Source organism: Agelaius phoeniceus, chromosome 5 (assembly GCF_051311805.1).
Source record: "Agelaius phoeniceus isolate bAgePho1 chromosome 5, bAgePho1.hap1, whole genome shotgun sequence".
NCBI classification, from domain to species: domain Eukaryota; kingdom Metazoa; phylum Chordata; class Aves; order Passeriformes; family Icteridae; genus Agelaius; species Agelaius phoeniceus.
The window spans coordinates 20,633,874-20,651,059 of record NC_135269.1 but is presented as its reverse complement, the minus strand read 5'-3'; the positions used below and the strand labels follow the sequence as shown (position 1 = coordinate 20,651,059).

Genomic DNA, 17,186 nt, shown 5'->3' with positions numbered 1-17,186 from the left:
AAGGAAACCAAGACATACAACAGTGTTTTCCCTGAATATTTAGTTCTAGCATTTTTACAGGTACCTGTTTTTACAAAGTTCTTGAAACAGCTTATTCCCATCACTTAAATTATTTGCTGTGGCAACAGAACAGGAAAAGGATGTATTTCCTTAACTAACTCACAGCCTGAGTTACCACAAACTCATTTTGTGTTCTGAATGTTTCAATTTCTTTTCCCCTTTGAAAATAAAAGTATTCACAGAAATGCTCCTCTTCTACCAGATGAAAATTCAGTCAATCCTTCATTCCTAACTCTATCCTGGGACCCGTTTCTCTCTTCTTCACAGGATTAATTTACAATAAAACCTCAGGAAAATTCCCAGTCACCAAAACACTGTATTGCTGAAATCCTCATCTTTTGTTACTCACAGTGACTGTGGACCAGCCTGTGAGTAAAGCCTTTCACTACCTAGAGAGAGCAGTCAGGCATACAAGCTGCCTTCATAAACATTTCCCCTTTTGGAACAGGGACTGGGAGAAGCAAAGTGAAATACAGCTACCACATCTTTTGTTACTCACAGTGACTGTGGACCAGCCTGTGAGTAAAGCCTTTCACTACCTAGAGAGAGCAGTCACGCATACAAGCTGCCTTCATAAACATTTCCCCTTTTGGAACAGGGACTGGGAGAAGCAAAGTGAAATACAGCTACCACAGAAACAATCCCAAGACAAAAGAAAAGCCTCACTCCCCCAGAAGATTTCAGTTCCATATTCCATTCAGCTATGATCTTAAAACTGGATATTCCCAAGCATCATTGACCAGGAGAAAAGAAAATTAGTGCAAAGGATTTTGTGCTGTGTCTGTGCATAGCTTACACACTGAAGCTAAAGATTTTGTTAAGAACTGGTTGGTGCTAAGTAGACACAAATAAAAGACACTCTGGAGCATGATACTATGGGAAGATTTATACCTAAGTATGCCTTTCTCCACAAAATTAAGGAAGCTTTCAAATGTCTGAAACAGCAACAATTTAATGTTTCACAGGTGCCAGGACAGAATGGGAACAAGTTTTTAAGATGAAGCAAGTTTCATAAGTGAATGGAAAACACACAGGCTACAGGACAAAACTCTTTGAAAAATAAACCCATATGCCATGTAAAAGTTTCAGTTTACAAGACTCAAAATAATAGCTACAGGATATGTTAAGAACAAAATATAATGGAGTGTTGGCAACTCCTTACATACCTAACATTGCTTATCTCTGAGCACACTTGTTTTGCTGCAGGTTTCATAGTTTACAATTAAAGAATTTAATAAAAAAACAGGTAGGACCAGTTCAACATTCCCATTTACAGAAAAACTATTAGGAAGAGTTTGGTTGAGTGTCACAAATTATCACTGTGCTCCAAACAGGTGACTCCAAAAGAGTTTAGTGGCAGCACTTGGAGGATATTGCTACACTGGAAATTGCAGGGGAGCAGACCATACTAAATTATATGCTGCAGCAAAATTGCCTCTGATATCCAGACTAGCTCATTTCTAGAGCTAACTGGTACCTCTAAACAATACTATATTCTATACAATTTGCTTTTGACTATAAAAAAAATCAGTTAAAGTCTTCCATTTGTTGCATCAACTTACCTCATTTCCCCCTTGCAGCAGATCAGAACCAAGCAGCTGGTGTATCTAACAAAGGAGCAGATGTCATTTCTTGGGTTTTTGCTCTCCCCACTGCCCCAAGTTCCATGCTTACAAGTATCATGCTTCCAACATATACGATTTCTGATTTAAGATAAAGTTGTTGCAGAGTGCAGTTGATGTACCAATGGCTCAGAGAGATTGGGTGACTACAAGTCACCCAATAGAAGTACTGCATTTTGCTCAAGAATACCATAATTGAGACAAGGTGTACTTTCAACACCCATGAACAGAGGATAAGTTTGACAAGTGATATGTTTTGAGTTTTCTCATTTTTAAAAAGTCCCCCCCTTATAACCACCTAGTGCAACCACAGCCACTGAAAAGGTAAGTGTACAAGTTCTCCATAGAAACAAATGTTTTTAGAAAATACTGCATACACACGATGAACAGATACCTCCCATGGGCTTCCAAAGACATTACTTATTTTTAAAATCAGTACACAAATAAAAGATCACAAATGGTTTCTATTTTAAGGCAACCTCATGCTGTGTCATTACAAGTGCATTTTGCCTCACACGCTGCAGAGGATGTACAGGTGTTCCCATTTGAGGTGTAAACATTTGGAATCTGTCAGTATACAAATTACTTGAATCATGTTGCCTTTTTTTTTAAGGCCTCATCTACTGTTTTTGGTTTGTTTTAAATAAATGTATTGCATTTTACTCAAAAATCAAGGTGAAAAGTACAAGAAATGTAGTGAAAATTTCCTTGCATTTGCTTAAACAGAGCAAAAAGCTAACCTGGTGTATCACGGAGTTGAGAGAACGGCTTTGCTAGTTCTTCAGTGGTTTCCAGCTACACAAGAATTCCTAGCAAGTTAGACAGCTGTGTTAGATGACCACAAACATCAGCCCATTTTCCACAGGCTGTCATTTTTTTCTAGTGTCTATAAGAACTTTATTAGAAGCAAGTTCTCACTTGCAGGAGATAGATGCATATTATTAAATACACCTGAGATGAAGCAATCACATTTTCAGTAAAAACTGAGAAAGTTTCAGATATCAGAATTTATAAAGAGCCTAAAGCTCATTCTGTAAACTGCACTGAAACGACAGGACAGTTCTTTACACAGCTTCACCTAGTAAAAAGAGATTTTCTTCTAATAAGGCATTAAGTCAGTTTACTCTTTATGATCCTTTCTACCACATTTGTTAAACTTTTTCACTTCTATCTCCCATTCTCATTTCCAAATTCTGCACACCTCCAGTCTCTTTGCTCCAGTCTTCACTGTCAGAATGCAGTCAGGGATAGTTTACAGGCTGCCTGCAAGTACAGGTTCAGAACCAAGACTGGGTATGTCCAACAGTGCTTTCACACAGCTGAAGGATACTTAGCAGGAGAGTGTGGAAACCACTGAGAACAATAACTGTCATCTTGTTGTATCGATGGCATCACAGAGACTACTGAATTTCTACATTCACATTTTAGTCCAAAACTGCAGAAGATGTACAGTAAATGACTATTCAAATATGTATTATTCCTTCAGATACACTCACTTCTATAGTTATCAAGTGTAACATTTCACCAGATACAAAGCTTCAATCTAGGCTCTAAAAAATCCTTATACGCTGTGCTAGCCATGCTCCTGTCCTTTTCAGATGAAATTGAGTTACTTGCACAACTCATTAGAAGATGAAGTGTCTAAGACACATGGCTTCTCATGGTCCCAATCTTAGCAGATTTTAATGCCACTGATGCAATATTCTGGAGAATTGAGTATGTCTCAGTTTTGGTTTTAGTCAGACTTGTCCTTTTTCTTTCCTGTTAAAGGCACTTTACTTGCAACAGCAGATCCTACAGCTGTAACGCCTCCAGCTACAGCAGAAACACTTCCTTTGACTAGACCCACTCCCACGGAAGGCACAGATGTGACCGCTGTTTTGGTAATTTCCAAGCTCTTCCCTCCAATCCAAGCAACACCTCCAATTGTGGCACCAACAGCTCCCTTTGTGACACTGAAGAGGCCACCAGTCACACGAGAAAGCATGCCAGCCTGCTGCTGCGGGTGATCTTTGAGTGACCCTAAGGGAAGAAACAACAAGCAAATCAATCTCAGCACCAGGATTAAAGCATTTTCAAAAAAGTGTTTCTCAAAAGTATTTCCTTTTCTAGCCTAACAGCCATTGCATACAGTCTATACTTACCCTGCAGGCTGCTTTTCTTGGATGCTCATACACCTAGTTCCAAATAACAAACAACAGGGAAACCAAGAAAAGAGCAAGTGGAACCACAGTGGGCAGAGCTAGGGAATAAACAGACATGAAATGAAAAGGTGAGGGAGTCAGGAACAGAAATAACGTGCTTGGAGGAGGACAACTACTCTAGGAGGTAGCAGGAAAGAAAACAGCTCTAGAGGCACGGGAGACCTCTGTCCAGCCCTGCCAACACACTTTCCACTGCAACATGCCTTAGGAGAACCAGCTGAACAGATCTGTCTCCAGTGCCCTCATTGCCCACAACTTGCATCCAGAGCACAGATTCCAAGAGTCACGTCCCAGCACTCATCTACTACAAGATGAAAACTAGGGTGAGCAACTTTCCATGCACTGCCAATACATTTGTGATGGTGCCAGGACTGACCTAGGACTCAGAATTCATTAAAAAACTGTAGAGGTCAGAGTTCCTATGTGCGTGTCTGGAATAACTCAAGCAAAAGGTGCCACCTAAATGAGAGAATTTTCTACAAAGTTGACAAAAAAGGAAAACAAGAATACAGAATAGTGAAACCCAAAGGAGTTGAAAATACTGAAAGTCCTTCCAGTTCACACTAGTCTCTTAATTAAGAAATTGATATAGATTATAGAAAGGGTAATGGAAACTGAAAACATAAATGACAGCCTTTTACTTAAAGTCATGTAATACTCTTGCTGGTTCATTCTAAGCCAGCAGCTTTCAACATGGACATCTGTAGCAAAAATGCACTGCCAACACAAACACACAGAGATCAGAATTTCTGTTTACATACAGAAAGTCTTTAAAGCATCACACTCAGAAGGAAGTATGCAGAGTCTGCCATAAAATCCAATGTCTAGGGTTTATTCACTAGAGGATTCTTTTGACCAGACTAAGAACTTGTAACAAATTTGGTCAGAAACTGTTTCACTTCCACTTAACTGGTTCACTGTCATCAGGGTGAAATAGGCATAAAGTTTCATCCCACTGAATTTTAAGAGCTGATTTCATTGAATCAGAACTGATGTAAGCAAAAAATGATCCATCATAACTAACTTTAAAAATAATAAGAGAAACAAACAAATGTAACCTTTATGTATTTATCTTTACCTTACTTCAGGTAGCCAGTCCATTGACATCTACTCTATTTCACAGGTGTAAATACAGAATGTGATGGTGTATAAGTAACTTCTGGTAATGGCTGGCACATTCCATTTCCATTCTATTTGCACTGTCCACGAGCTCTAGCAAACACCCGGCACTGCAGAGTTTTATTGCCAGTTGATTTCTGTTCTAGGGCACACATGCCTGGTCTCCTTTTTTCTAAAAAGTATGCTTCCAAAGAATACCAGATCATGCCTAAATCTAAGGAGATTGGCTCAGTCATGTAGACATGGTGCTGATAACACTAAGGTTGTGGGTTGATCACATGGGTCTTCCATTAAGAGTTGGGCTTGATGATCCTTGTGGGTGCTTTCCAACTCAGAATATTCTGTGATTTATGGAGTACTGAGAAAATGACACAAGTTCCCTATCCAGGAGTTGGCTCTACCAAGCCATCTTGCAGCCAGCTTCTCACTGAAAGGAATCCAAGAATGAACAAGAGTTTGAATGAATGTAGGTTGCAAAGGTTGGCGCTGCTCTCAAGGCAGAAAATATCGCATTAGAATAGCACTACTCATAAAAAGCAGGAGCACAAAAGCTTCTTCTACACATTCTTTAAAGCCTTTGGGCACCAAGCTTGTTAAGCGTGATTTGAACAAACCAGAACTATTTCTATCTTTAAGAAAAACTGCAAATTAGTTTTGGAATTGAGCCTTTCCTCTAAGGAGTATTTTGGCAGCCTGTTCAGGAAGATGATTTTGCCAGCATTGAACTGGTGTCCTTCCATCAACATTTGGCCATCTTTCTATGATGGTGTAAGTGTATCGTGTATAAGGCACAACATTCAAAATGGGGTTGTTTTCCAAGGGTATTCCAGTATTTTGACTAAACTCATAAGGCTTGAAGAGTGCAGATGAATCAGAACCAAAAGGAAAAAGCCTCTTCAAGGATGGAGTTTATGTTAAGATGAGCTGTGCTTCATTCTACTCCCTCTAACTACACCAACTTTCTCCATCTATTTAGACTTCATATTCAAACTAGTTATTGTCATACTGACAGAAAAAATGTGCAGAAGAAAATAAGTCTAAGCTGCTAACAGATTTTAAATAAAACTTTGGAATAACCAGTGATCATCAAATTCTGCTGTTATGCTCTGAATCTGGAAAACCTAATGAATATTCTAGGAAGATAAAAAAATGCCCACTTACTTCACTGCCCTATTCAATAAAGAATTGGTTCTATTTTTCACTGTTCACTTTCTATATATGATGTTTAACATGTATCAAACACAATTAAACCTTTAAGGCAAAAAAGCCCCTAACAACTAAGCAAACAAAACCCAGCCTTAAAAGTCAGACTTGAAGATAACACATTAAGGTGTAGTTTCCAATCAGGCATTTGCTATCAGAAATGCTTCTGGGATCTTAACACCAAAAGCGCAAGACTTTTTGTCCTCACACCATGCTACTATAACAAGTATTAAAGAGCTGAAGAATTTCTGTGCCATGAAAACCTATTTTTCCCTTTCATCTTCTTCTACTTGTGTTTCTTGCCTAATAGTTGTTAAGAATAGAGTGAGCTACTCGACTTCAATCCTTTCTGCTACAGTTAGTGGATAATACTGTTGTTCAAAGAAGTAAATTGTTTGGTTATACAACATATAAAAGCTGAGGTGAAAAAAAACCCAGACCAACAAACAGAACTTTAAAGGGCCATTATAAACTGAAGAGCAATGAACCGAGAGGACTCATGACTCACCAGCCTCTACATCCAACACATTTGGTTTTAAAGCAAAAGCAGACAGAACACACATAAGAACGTGGTTTTTTACATGCCAAGAATGGCTTTTGATCTAGTATATTTCCAGTCACATTATGCAAACAGGACTCTGCTCAATCCTGCCAGTCCACAGTTTAGAAGAAACTCTGCTCATTTGCAACTGCATTTCCTCTGCAGATCTAATAACCAATTTAATATTCAGTTGGTTCAGGAGACCACAATGTCACTGCATTAACGAAGTCAAGTGCATGCTTGATTTTATGAAACCATGAGATTGTGAACAGTTGGAACCACTGTTAATTGTATGATGGACAACAGTCTCCAGAAGCAGTAATGAACTTCTATGTATTTTTTAATGCCTCTTGCATAAAAGTCACATGCACTATGAACACAGCAACGTGTCCAAAAATGAAGCTGGACTCTTTATGTCTCACATAATGAATAGCAGAAATAAATGCCCATTAGATCAAGTCATATTTTTGCAAACTAATCTGCAAATTAAGTCCTTCAGTAACTGTCCATCTTCTCTATAATTTATAGGTACAGTTGTTTACTCAGTTATATTCAGTGGCCTTTTTGTAATCAGGATAATGCAGAAGTGAACAATAATCCAGGCCCATCTCATCCCAGGGTTGGTTTGTTTACTGTTATGTAAAAGAAAGTTGAAGTGTTCAGCTTGCAGATCCATTTTTAGAGAGAGAACTGATTGATTTACTTCATTTCATGAAAACTAGTACATACCTTCTGGTGGTTCATCATGAATGTTGGATGGGACTTCCTGTTGATTTTTGTCCGTTTGATTCATTATTGCCTGAAAAAAGAAATTCACACATGCTATTCATCTTCTCTGGCAAAGCATAAATGTAATCCATTAATCCAAAATTCAAGTAGATTAAGTTCCACAAAGATAACTTCTTTTTCATTATTAGACAAGCTAGCAGGTCCTGTCAAATTGCTCCTATTTTTATTATCAGACTGTGCTTTTGCATTCTTCAACTAGACTCAATATTAAAAGTAGGCTTGGTGAGAGCTGCCACACCACACCAAGTGCATCTCAAAAAGCAATCAGGAAGACAACAAGTAGGAAAACAAAACACCTACTGCCATACAAGAGCTTATGTTTAAGTACTGAAAAAAAAAAGCCTAGTGATCATAGAGGAAGGAGATGGCCACTATAGAAACAAGAGCAGCATGCCTGTGAGATCTGCTAGTACTTGGAAAGCTGTTTAAAAACACCAAGTCCTTGCAGCATAATTTGAACAAATGCCATGAAAACAAGATGGAAGCACAGCAACAGAAACACACGATTTATCTTGACACGGAACTGCATAAATGGTGTGGTGATAGAAGCAGACCTAAACTGTTTTACCTCTATACAAACTCTCCAATGAAAACATTTCAGGGAAGATTTCTTTACATTAGAAGCTATTTCCTAGAGCAGTTCTAGAGCAGCAGTCCCTGACAGAGGAAGCATAACAGAAAGCTCAATCAGACGCTCTGCTTATAGAATTTTTTCTCTGGAAGGGAAGAAAGTACTAACCAGTCCAGGTTTCCTTCCTGCTTTCCTCCCGCACCAAAGCATGCCTTGATATTAAGTCCTGCCTCCTCCCCTGAGTCCTCCTGCTAATCTTGCTTTCCCTCCTCAGCAAGCACCAAGGTCAGAAAAAGGAAAAACAAGTCACATTACACTAGTCAGCATGCTTCTCTCTTTTTGCCAGTGACCTCTTAGTTCCCTTCCCTCTGCATAAGTCTTTAAATCATTTAATTTCTTCCAGGAGTCAACAAGCACCACAAAAATAATTCCCGCTTCTCTTGCTGTGCCCAGATCTCTTTGTACATGCCCTGGGTGAGAAAGCAGAGGCTGAGATCTGAAGAAGGAATGTGGAGGCAGAAGCAGGTGAGAAGACTCATCTGGAAAACAAGAGCTAAAACCCTCACAGTATTATTATGAAGTTAAAACATCACACTAAAAACTGGCACCCACATACTAAATCATAGACCTTTGGATGAGAAGCAAGCCTAAATTGAATATTAGAGTCCTCCCAATCAGCACTAAGGGTATCAGTTCAGGGCTCAGAAAACACAAGAAGCTGAACAGGAAAGCAAGCAAAAATACCTACTCCCAGGATGGCCAGTTTGATGGAAATGCTGAACAAGTGCCACTCAAAAGCCAGAAATGCAAACATGTCAGCTAAGAAATAGGAAAGGATCATATGATATCCCAAGCTGAGAGGAAACCACAAGGATCACTGAAGTCCAACTCCTGGCCCTGCACAGGACAGCCCCAAGAATCACACCACGTACCTGAGAGCATTGTCCAAACACTTCTTGAGCTCTGTCAGGCTCGTGCTGTGACCGCTTCCCTGGACAGCTGTTCCAGTATCCAACCACAGTCTGGGGGAGCCTTTTCCTAATATCCACCCTAAACTTCCCTCAAACAGCTTTATGCCATTCCCTTGGATCCTGTCACTGGTCACCAGAGGGAAGAGATCAGTGTCTGCCCCCCTGCTTCCACTCATGAGGAAGTTGTAGAGTAACAACATATCAGGATGGAAAACACATGAGGGCTAAAAGACAATTTAAAAAAGTATAAATTATAGAACTCCTTGTTATTCTTGTTATTTTATTTAATCACAAATAAGAGGAAGAAAATTAAAAAAAAAAAGAACCTGACCAATCACAGGGAGCAACTGAGGACAATAAGGTTCTGAGAAAAGATGCAAGCTGAAAGAAATACAATATTCATCCTCACTATGTGAAGTTCCATGTAGGTTTGTTGCTTTTTTCCAACTTGAAATAATATAAAGCATTGTAAGAAAGGACAGACAGAAGAAACTGACAGGCCTGACATTATTCAATCAAGATATCTCTATCAAGATGAAGCAACTATGTTCCTAATTAACGTCTGGCCATTTCAGTCGTGAGGATTATTACCACCAATGTGGAAAGAGTTTAACCATTGCCTTAGGCAAAGTCCTAAAGAGTAAAATAAAAGCCAGAACCTAGCAAGTCTTAATTCAAACAAAGGAATGAAAAAGTGATCAAAACAGTTTTAACAGACCTGAGACAAATTAGTAAAGCCAGAGGTAAATTATTTTTTATAATTTATAATAATAAGAACTACCTCCATGAATTTATTTGTATCTAGACAGCATGTAACTCCTAAAAGAACACCAGATGAAATTGCTTGTTTGAGCTTCAAAATGTTTCTGTCAACAATCACACATAAGAGATTCAGAAAAGTTATTTAATCTTAAGAGGACAAAGAAAGCACTGTCAGGGATTATCAAAAAGTTTAGAGGGGAGTTGGAGTAAGGTACCAGTTTCATACATAGGTAGAACACTAGAAACCATCACAAGACTTCACACAAGGTTTAGTATTTTCTGCTATTAAGAATGTACTGAACACAGCAACACTAACAGCAGATACAGCCCAGATGAAACCCCTAGAATCTGTTTTACATGACATAATATCAGTATTTAATTAAAATAAGATTTGTCCAACAGGAAGAGTTAGAGTAAGACTGGCAGACAAGACAGGTAAGGGATGCTTTCAAAATTCTCAACCATCTGGTTTAGACTGTCAAATTTGGTTTCAGTTCCTGCAAAGCTAAACGAGCAAAACAATGTATTGGCAGGGGAATTTCACAGCAGAGTTTCTAGTCTAGTTTAAAAGTACAGTAGAAAAAAAAATAGCAGCACATATAAAATCACAGCACTATATACAAAAAGCAGTTAAGATTAGGCATTCCTTCCCATTACCTTTCCTAGAACCTCAAGGTCACATAATTGTTGATCCCAAGCTTTTCCTTAAAAGTTAAATAGACATGCTTCACTCACTTGCATCTAGACAGACCCCAGTGGTCTTTCTTCAGGCACTGGCAACCTGCTGCTATCAGGCCCCAGAAGTCAACGGAGAACTATGCACACCTGAGAACAGCAGCTAAGGCAAGTAAGTCATTGTTGGTAGGACTTAATTTGTTCTACACAGAAGAGAGCCTTCAGGGCTTTGCAGATCAGAAAGTTGAAAACTACTGTTTGATGGGTGGTTTTACAGGTGCCCGGAAGCACTCCAGGGATGCTAGGTGAGTGGCTGGACTGGATGATCCTGAAAATCTCTTCCAACCTTAATGACTCTTTGATGCTGCAAGAGATGTGCCCAACCAGCCTGTACTAGGTTTTATTCACAGTTCTATGATATCAGGGCAAGTGAAAACAGAATCACATCACTGTCAAAAAAGTTTCACAGCCTGACCCAAAACATCACTTTGCATACAAGATCTCGCAAAGCACAATTCATGTCCTTTTGTTTTTCTGTAGAAGCTCTCCAGGGAATCCTACAGAATCAAAACCAAGATCCAACAAAAGACTTCTACAGAAAAATTTCAAATATCTACGTTACAGTTTGCATTATGCATATTTGTATCCAATTTAATACCTCAGGAGACTTGAAAGGCTCTGAAAAGTGATGCAAAATATCCTGTGTACTAAACACGGTGCAGCATATCTGGTGAACAGGATATGCACAGAAGCATGTTTTAAACCTGGCTCCCTTCCAGAGACTTAAGATGAGTATTTCTATTGACTGGAGTTAAAGGCCTGGAATAACTGCTTAGTGGCAGATTACTTCATCCAGTCTTCAGAGCAGAAGGGCAAGAATACAACTTTTTTCTTCAAAAACTGGAGATAGAAAAACAGAAACCACTCACTACATTTTACATAATACCATGGAGGTAAAAGCACTCAATGCCTCCTTTGTCTATTAAGATCTAGGCTTTTATGTCCTGCTTTGCATCAAAAAGTCCCCCGGTCACCAGACTGCAGTGTATCCTAAGGGAAGGTCCTGTTCAAGCTTTCCCCTGAAGATGCGTCCCCACGAAGAAGAGAAAGCAAAGTTCATGAGACCCAACAGAGATTACAACTCAGCTGAAACCAAAGCCAGCGACCTAGAGATGCAAGTGTAAGACTTTTGTGCAGAGGTCAGTCATTCAGACATGCTATAGGTTAAGGAACTTTGGAAACTTGGAAGCTGCTGATTCAAAGTCCCCACTATGCACTGAATCATTAGTTACAATGATTACCAGTACTGCAGATGTACGCAACAAGGCAAAGATTTATCAGAAACTTGAACTTTGGAACTCTTCTCATAAGTTTTCAGAATCTTCTTCAAAGTACACTAAGACTGGCCAAAGAAAAAGGGAAGAAGAAAGCAAGCAAAGAGATCTTTCTTCTGTATTTTCTTCCTGTGATGCCAAATTCACTTGTGTCACTGCAGAAAAGCCTCCAGCTTCATTTAACATGTTCATTGAATGATGACATGGAATGAAGCAGGATCTCCATGAGGCCCAGAAAAACTCATACGGACATTCATGAAGCCGAAATCTATCATATCATTGGCACACTCCAGTTTCCTTCTTCATCTGTGTTTTGTCATGCCAAGAAGTGGAAGCAAACCCAGATATTAGAACAGAGATAAATGCAAACTACTTCAACTACTTCTTGGGTTTTTTTCCCTGTGTGCTTATGAAGATTCTGTCTATTGTCTATTCATTCAAGAGATATGGGATAACTTCTCATCTTTCTTAACAATATATTAAAATAAATTGTAGCCTTCATACAAAAAAAAAAAAATTAAAAAATAAAGATCAAAGTCACTCAACTGATTTGAAAGGAAACACACTTCCATACTGTCAGGATATGAAATACATAGAAAGCTTAAATGTTTTACACTGTAGCTAAAAAAAAAAAAAAAAAAAAAAAAAGAAATTGTTCAGAAGAAGGTTTTTAATTCAAGAGCTATTTGTAACACTAACAGTGTTTAAGATCCTGAATGAAAGCGCCAAGAAGCTCTAGAAGTAATGGCACAGCCACAAGTACATTCACATCAAAGCTGATTGAAATAAAACTTACTCACCAAATATATTTCTTTGTGGAGATTACTAGTTAGTTGTTTCCACAAAAGTATTCTGCATACACCTATAAGAAAGGAAGAACGTTAATGACATCTTATGGAACAGTGACTGTCACATACCTGCCATGGGTGTACAGTAGGAATCAGGAATACAAATCCCCACAGTATGGAAGAAGCACACTTGGTAGAGCATTAAGATGCCACATTTTTAGAGATTTGTCACCAAGACACCATTTCTTCCTGGGTAATGAAGATAATTTTACTTGCTCCATGTGCTGCCATGAGGATTGCTATGAGGCACAATAATCCACGTTAAGACACAAATGCTCCTCAATGAGCCTGCAGTTCTTGGACAGTAATTTGTGTGAAATTTTAGCCTTCCATTGAGAAGTGGGCTCTAATCATTACAGATGTGTGTAACTTCCCAAGTTTCAGCCAATGCTCTTGGTGTTTGACTTTAGAGACAAAAAGCCCTTCTGTCTCAGCACAGCAAACCTGGCCCAAGCAGCAGCCCGTGAAAACTTGTTTCAATGCCACTACTCAGATATTTGTGGGTAGCAATGAAACGACCCAAGGATGGGACCAATTTCAGCTGGCAGCTTAATGTTGCTCCGGACGGCTGCAGCAGCCAGTTCTGGAACTTCCACCTGACAGAGCTGCAAACAAACCCATTGCCCTGTCTTGTTCCACCACAAAAGAAGTTCTCTTCCTTCTGGCTACCAGCTGTGCAGGTAGAAAGCCTGGCTACAGAGCTGATGGAAAACAAACAACCCTTGCCACATGAACAGCTCTTCTTTACCTCTTTCAACAGCTGCAGCAGATTTCTGAATGAACCTGATGTATTTCACGAACACAGAAAAAAATATATTTTTAGGTATGATAGTTTAAGAATTAAATTTTTGGAAGAGCAACAGTTTCTACTCTCCAAATTAAACAAGGAAATAATCATGAAGCCAAAAAAAGGTAATCCCACCTATGGCTGCTCTTCAGCTCCAAGCTGCACAAGCAACCCCTCACTATCAGCTTCACTGCCTTACTCCTAGGATGGAAATGTCTGTTTCAGTCTGTTACTGCAAGGGAAAGAGTTGACTGAGCTTAGCAAGAATCAGCAGTGCTAACAGCACTAAAGTACAAAAACAAATCCAGGCATGTAGAAAACATGTAGGTAAAAACCAAGAGCACAGCTAGTATTTCAAGAAGCCTTCAGTTTAAAACTCAAGTTTCAAAATTCAGATTTATATACAAAGCAAGACAAGCTTGAAAGCAAACTGCTATGAAAAAGAGACTGCATTTTCAAGTAAAGACCACAAGAAGTTGATCAGAAGCTTCCAGGCGTGAGCCACGACTTACTTCCAAGCCTACAGCAGGATGGGCTACAGCTTCCTCCAAAAGAAGTTGCTGTAAGTAATGTACATAACAGGCTCACAGTCTGCAGGGAACTGAACACAGCTGGAAAGGTAATGCAACATATCTGTATTAAAAACCAAACACACCACGATTAAAAGCAAGAGAGCGGTATAATATCTCCTGGAAAAAAAACCCTTAACTCGGCCCAGGACATTACTATAGCATATCTACCCTGGATGGAGAATGCACCGTTCCTCCATCACTGTCAACCAAAATATAGATCAGGGTCCAGAAGAGGCTCTACAGAACACCTGATGTTGGCAATCAAGTTTTCTCTGATGCAATGATTTACAAGATATAAAATCAAAGGTGGCATGAACCAGAATTCCCCTTTTCTAGTTCTCCAAAACTGGTTCCTAAGAAGTACATGGTAAATTCCAGTACAGTGCAAGGCACAGCTTCAGAAAGACCATGAAAACTCCATTTTACCAGTTCTATCATCCTCTGCCTCCTCCTAGCTCAGTTTTCAGAAGAGCCTTCCCCATTTCTTTTAACACTTTCCTAAAGCCTGAGCTCCAGATCAGTCTTGGATCTCCTTTTCCAGAAGACCCTCAAAGACAAAACTAGACTGTGCCTAACAGCCAGTGGTAAAGCAGCTTCTGAACTTCCTTGCTACCTCTGCTAATAAAATAGTCTTTTCCCTAGCATCCACCACCTTTCTGTTGGCTCCTACCTGACATTTAGACCTGGTGACTTGCTGGACAAGGACCACTTTTCAGTTTGCACTTGTGCAGTGCTGCCCATTTCTACACTGAGGAGGCAATACTAACTTCTCTGAATACTTAGCCACAGTTTAACAGAAAGCTTTACATGATATGCTGGATAATATTTACTGAGCAGTCTTAAAACTGATGTGCATACAAACCAGTACCTACATATTAAATTAAGCAATCTTGTATGGAGCCCTCCAGTTATACAGAGGCATCCTGCCTGAAGCAACACAGTGGAAACACTGAAACATGCTACATGTACTTGATATTTACATTCCTTATGGAGGGACATCCAGATTCAGAGCTCTCATTTTCACCCCAATTCAATGAGCAGAAGGAAGCATTTAATTGCATCTAGAGGCAGTATCTGCAGTTCATACAATGCCCAGAACCAGGCATATGGCTAAATCTACTTGCCTTGATCTTCAGGCCACACCACATAAACGCCTAGGCTAGGTTAATGTGGAAAGCTAAGCCAGTACCAAACAGTTCACAAAAAACCTCTTCATATGCTACTCCATCAAGCTGGACTCGAGAGACATAGATGAAACAAAGAGCACGTTACTACAGCAAACATCTGAACACTGCAAAGTTTAAAAAGAAGAAAACCCGAAAGAAAGTTTCTACTGGGTCGGAAAAATTCTCGAGGGAGAACAAGACCATCCAGGAGCCAGGCCGAGGCGAGTACGGCTCCTTCCGCTGCCCTCCCTCCCTCCCTCCCTCCCAGGTGCGGGGACCGCTCCTCCATGGGCGCCCGGCCCAGAGAGGGTGGTAGCGGCAGGGCAGAGCAGCCCCCCTGCCCTCGGTCCCGCACCCAGGAGCCGCCCCCCCCTTACCCTCTGGCGGCCGAAGCCCCGCAGTCCCTGCCGCTTCCTCCCCTCGCAACTACCTGCGCGCCCGGCGGAGCTGCGGAAGCGGCCCGGCAGCGACCCCCGCCCATAACCCCGGCCGGGCCGGCGAGGGCACTGCCGGCATCTCGGCGCAGGGCGGCGGCACTGACGTGGCAGCCAAGGCCGCGGCGGAGCCGCTACGCCCGGCCCGGCCCTCCCGCCCCGCGGAGCCGCGGCAGGAAGCACAAAGGCGGCCGGGCTGTGCCCGCGCCGGGGGCAGGCGGCGGCGGCTCCGCATCCCTGACCTGCCTCTCCCGCCAGCGGCTCCGCCAGGGCGCGCCGGGTGCTCTCCCGCCTCCTTCCCTGGAAGTTCCCCTTCATCCACGGGGAGGCAGGGAGGGCGCTCCGGGGTTGCCCGGCTGGCGGCGGGGCCGGGGGGTGGCAGCCGCTCGCCCATCCATCCATCCATCCATCACTCACTCACTCACTCACTCACTCACTCACTCACTCACTCACTCACTCACTCACTCACTCACTCACCGCACAGCGCTCACAGCTCGCGCGGCCCGCCCGGGCTCGGCTCAGACTTTACTCCTCCGCCCGTCCCCGCTGCCGACGTGGCGCCCGCCGCCGCCCGCCCTGCCGGCGCCCGCAGACCCCGCCCCAGCGCCCGGCGCGGCCCCTCGGCGGCCGGGGGGCGCCGCCGCTCCCGCCCCCTGCCCGCCCCGGGGGTGCCGGGACCCGCCGGCCCCCGCCTCCTCCTGCGCCGCCGCCCGTGCCCTCCCTCAGAGGGGCCGCGCCCCCCGAGGGCCTGCGCAGGCCCGGCGCGGCCCCCGTGGACGCCGCGGGCTCGGGGGCACCTTCTTGCCCCGGGGCCGGGCACCGAGGTGGAGGAAGATGTGGGGTAGGGGCAGGGCTGAGGAGAGGAGGGACGGGGAGCCGGCGTTGCTGTAGCTGACCGAGATGCTTCGGCGTGCAGGAGATTGATTGGCTTGTGGCGCTCTGTTGGGCTGGGGAGCATCTCGGCAGAGGGGTCCTGGTGAAGAGATGACCCCTTGGGGCACCCTGCCCGTGCTGTTGGCACGACGGGGAGGCTGCAGAAGTCTGACACGAAGCTGCACCCAGTCCAGTGCCAGCGGCATCTTGGGGAGCCACGACACTAATCCTAAGGATCCGGGTTTATGTTAAGCAATATTTGTATTGCACCCTTCATCCCAGCTACTAATTGAGTGAGCTGAACTTCTTACATGGCACCTGTAGAGAATAAATGTATGGTAATCATGGCTTTATAGGTAACTGCACCAGTGGGGATAGCTGGGGAAAGATGGGTTTTCTGATGCTCACCCCCTTCTTTGAGACCTCTCCATGTACATCTCTAAGGATCCCTGGGGAGGAACAGTGACTTTCAAGTTTGTTAGACAAGGAAATGCCAGATGGCCAAGGAAGAGAGGAAAGTTACAGGTACTTTGAGTTTAGAAACAGAACTGCTTTCAGCAGCACAGGAATACTAAATACCTTACTGAATGCTTCACGAGTTTAGAAAAGTTACATAGACAAAATACTACCTCTGCTTCCTCCTTCATTTTGTGCA

General features: G+C 42.2%; 1 protein-coding gene across 10 annotated transcripts; it reads right to left on the bottom strand.

Moving 5' to 3' along the window:
- Window positions 1–992: 992 nt before the first annotated feature.
- On the bottom strand, window positions 993–16,289 carry TMEM263 (transmembrane protein 263). Of its 10 annotated transcripts, XM_077178491.1 has the most exons (6): window positions 16,136–16,285; window positions 13,999–14,097; window positions 13,622–13,718; window positions 12,652–12,713; window positions 7,479–7,548; window positions 993–3,704 (listed from the first exon to the last, which is right to left on the bottom strand). In XM_077178491.1, exons 5-6 carry the CDS (start codon window positions 7,540–7,542, stop codon window positions 3,418–3,420), a joined length of 351 nt encoding a protein of 116 aa, XP_077034606.1. In that variant the 5' UTR covers window positions 7,543–7,548; window positions 12,652–12,713; window positions 13,622–13,718; window positions 13,999–14,097; window positions 16,136–16,285; the 3' UTR covers window positions 993–3,417. The 10 variants fall into 10 exon arrangements, with proteins under 10 accessions (XP_077034606.1, XP_054487382.2, XP_077034603.1 ...); XM_054631407.2 differs by lacking the exon at window positions 13,622–13,718 and having other exon boundaries at window positions 16,136–16,283; XM_077178488.1 differs by lacking the exons at window positions 13,622–13,718; window positions 16,136–16,285 and adding an exon at window positions 15,901–16,081.
- Window positions 16,290–17,186: the final 897 nt, after the last annotated feature.

Coding starts and splice junctions, on each gene's coding strand:
- TMEM263 (XM_077178488.1), bottom strand. CDS start 16,060: ATGGATGGATGGGCGAGCGGCTGCCACCCCCCGGCCCCGCCGCCAGCC. Junction 14,098..15,900: donor GCCGCTGGCGGGAGAGGCAG/GTCAGGGATGCG, acceptor TTACCTTTCCAG/CTGTGTTCAGTTCCCTGCAG. Junction 12,714..13,998: donor ATCCTGCTGTAGGCTTGGAA/GTAAGTCGTGGC, acceptor CCTTTCTTATAG/GTGTATGCAGAATACTTTTG.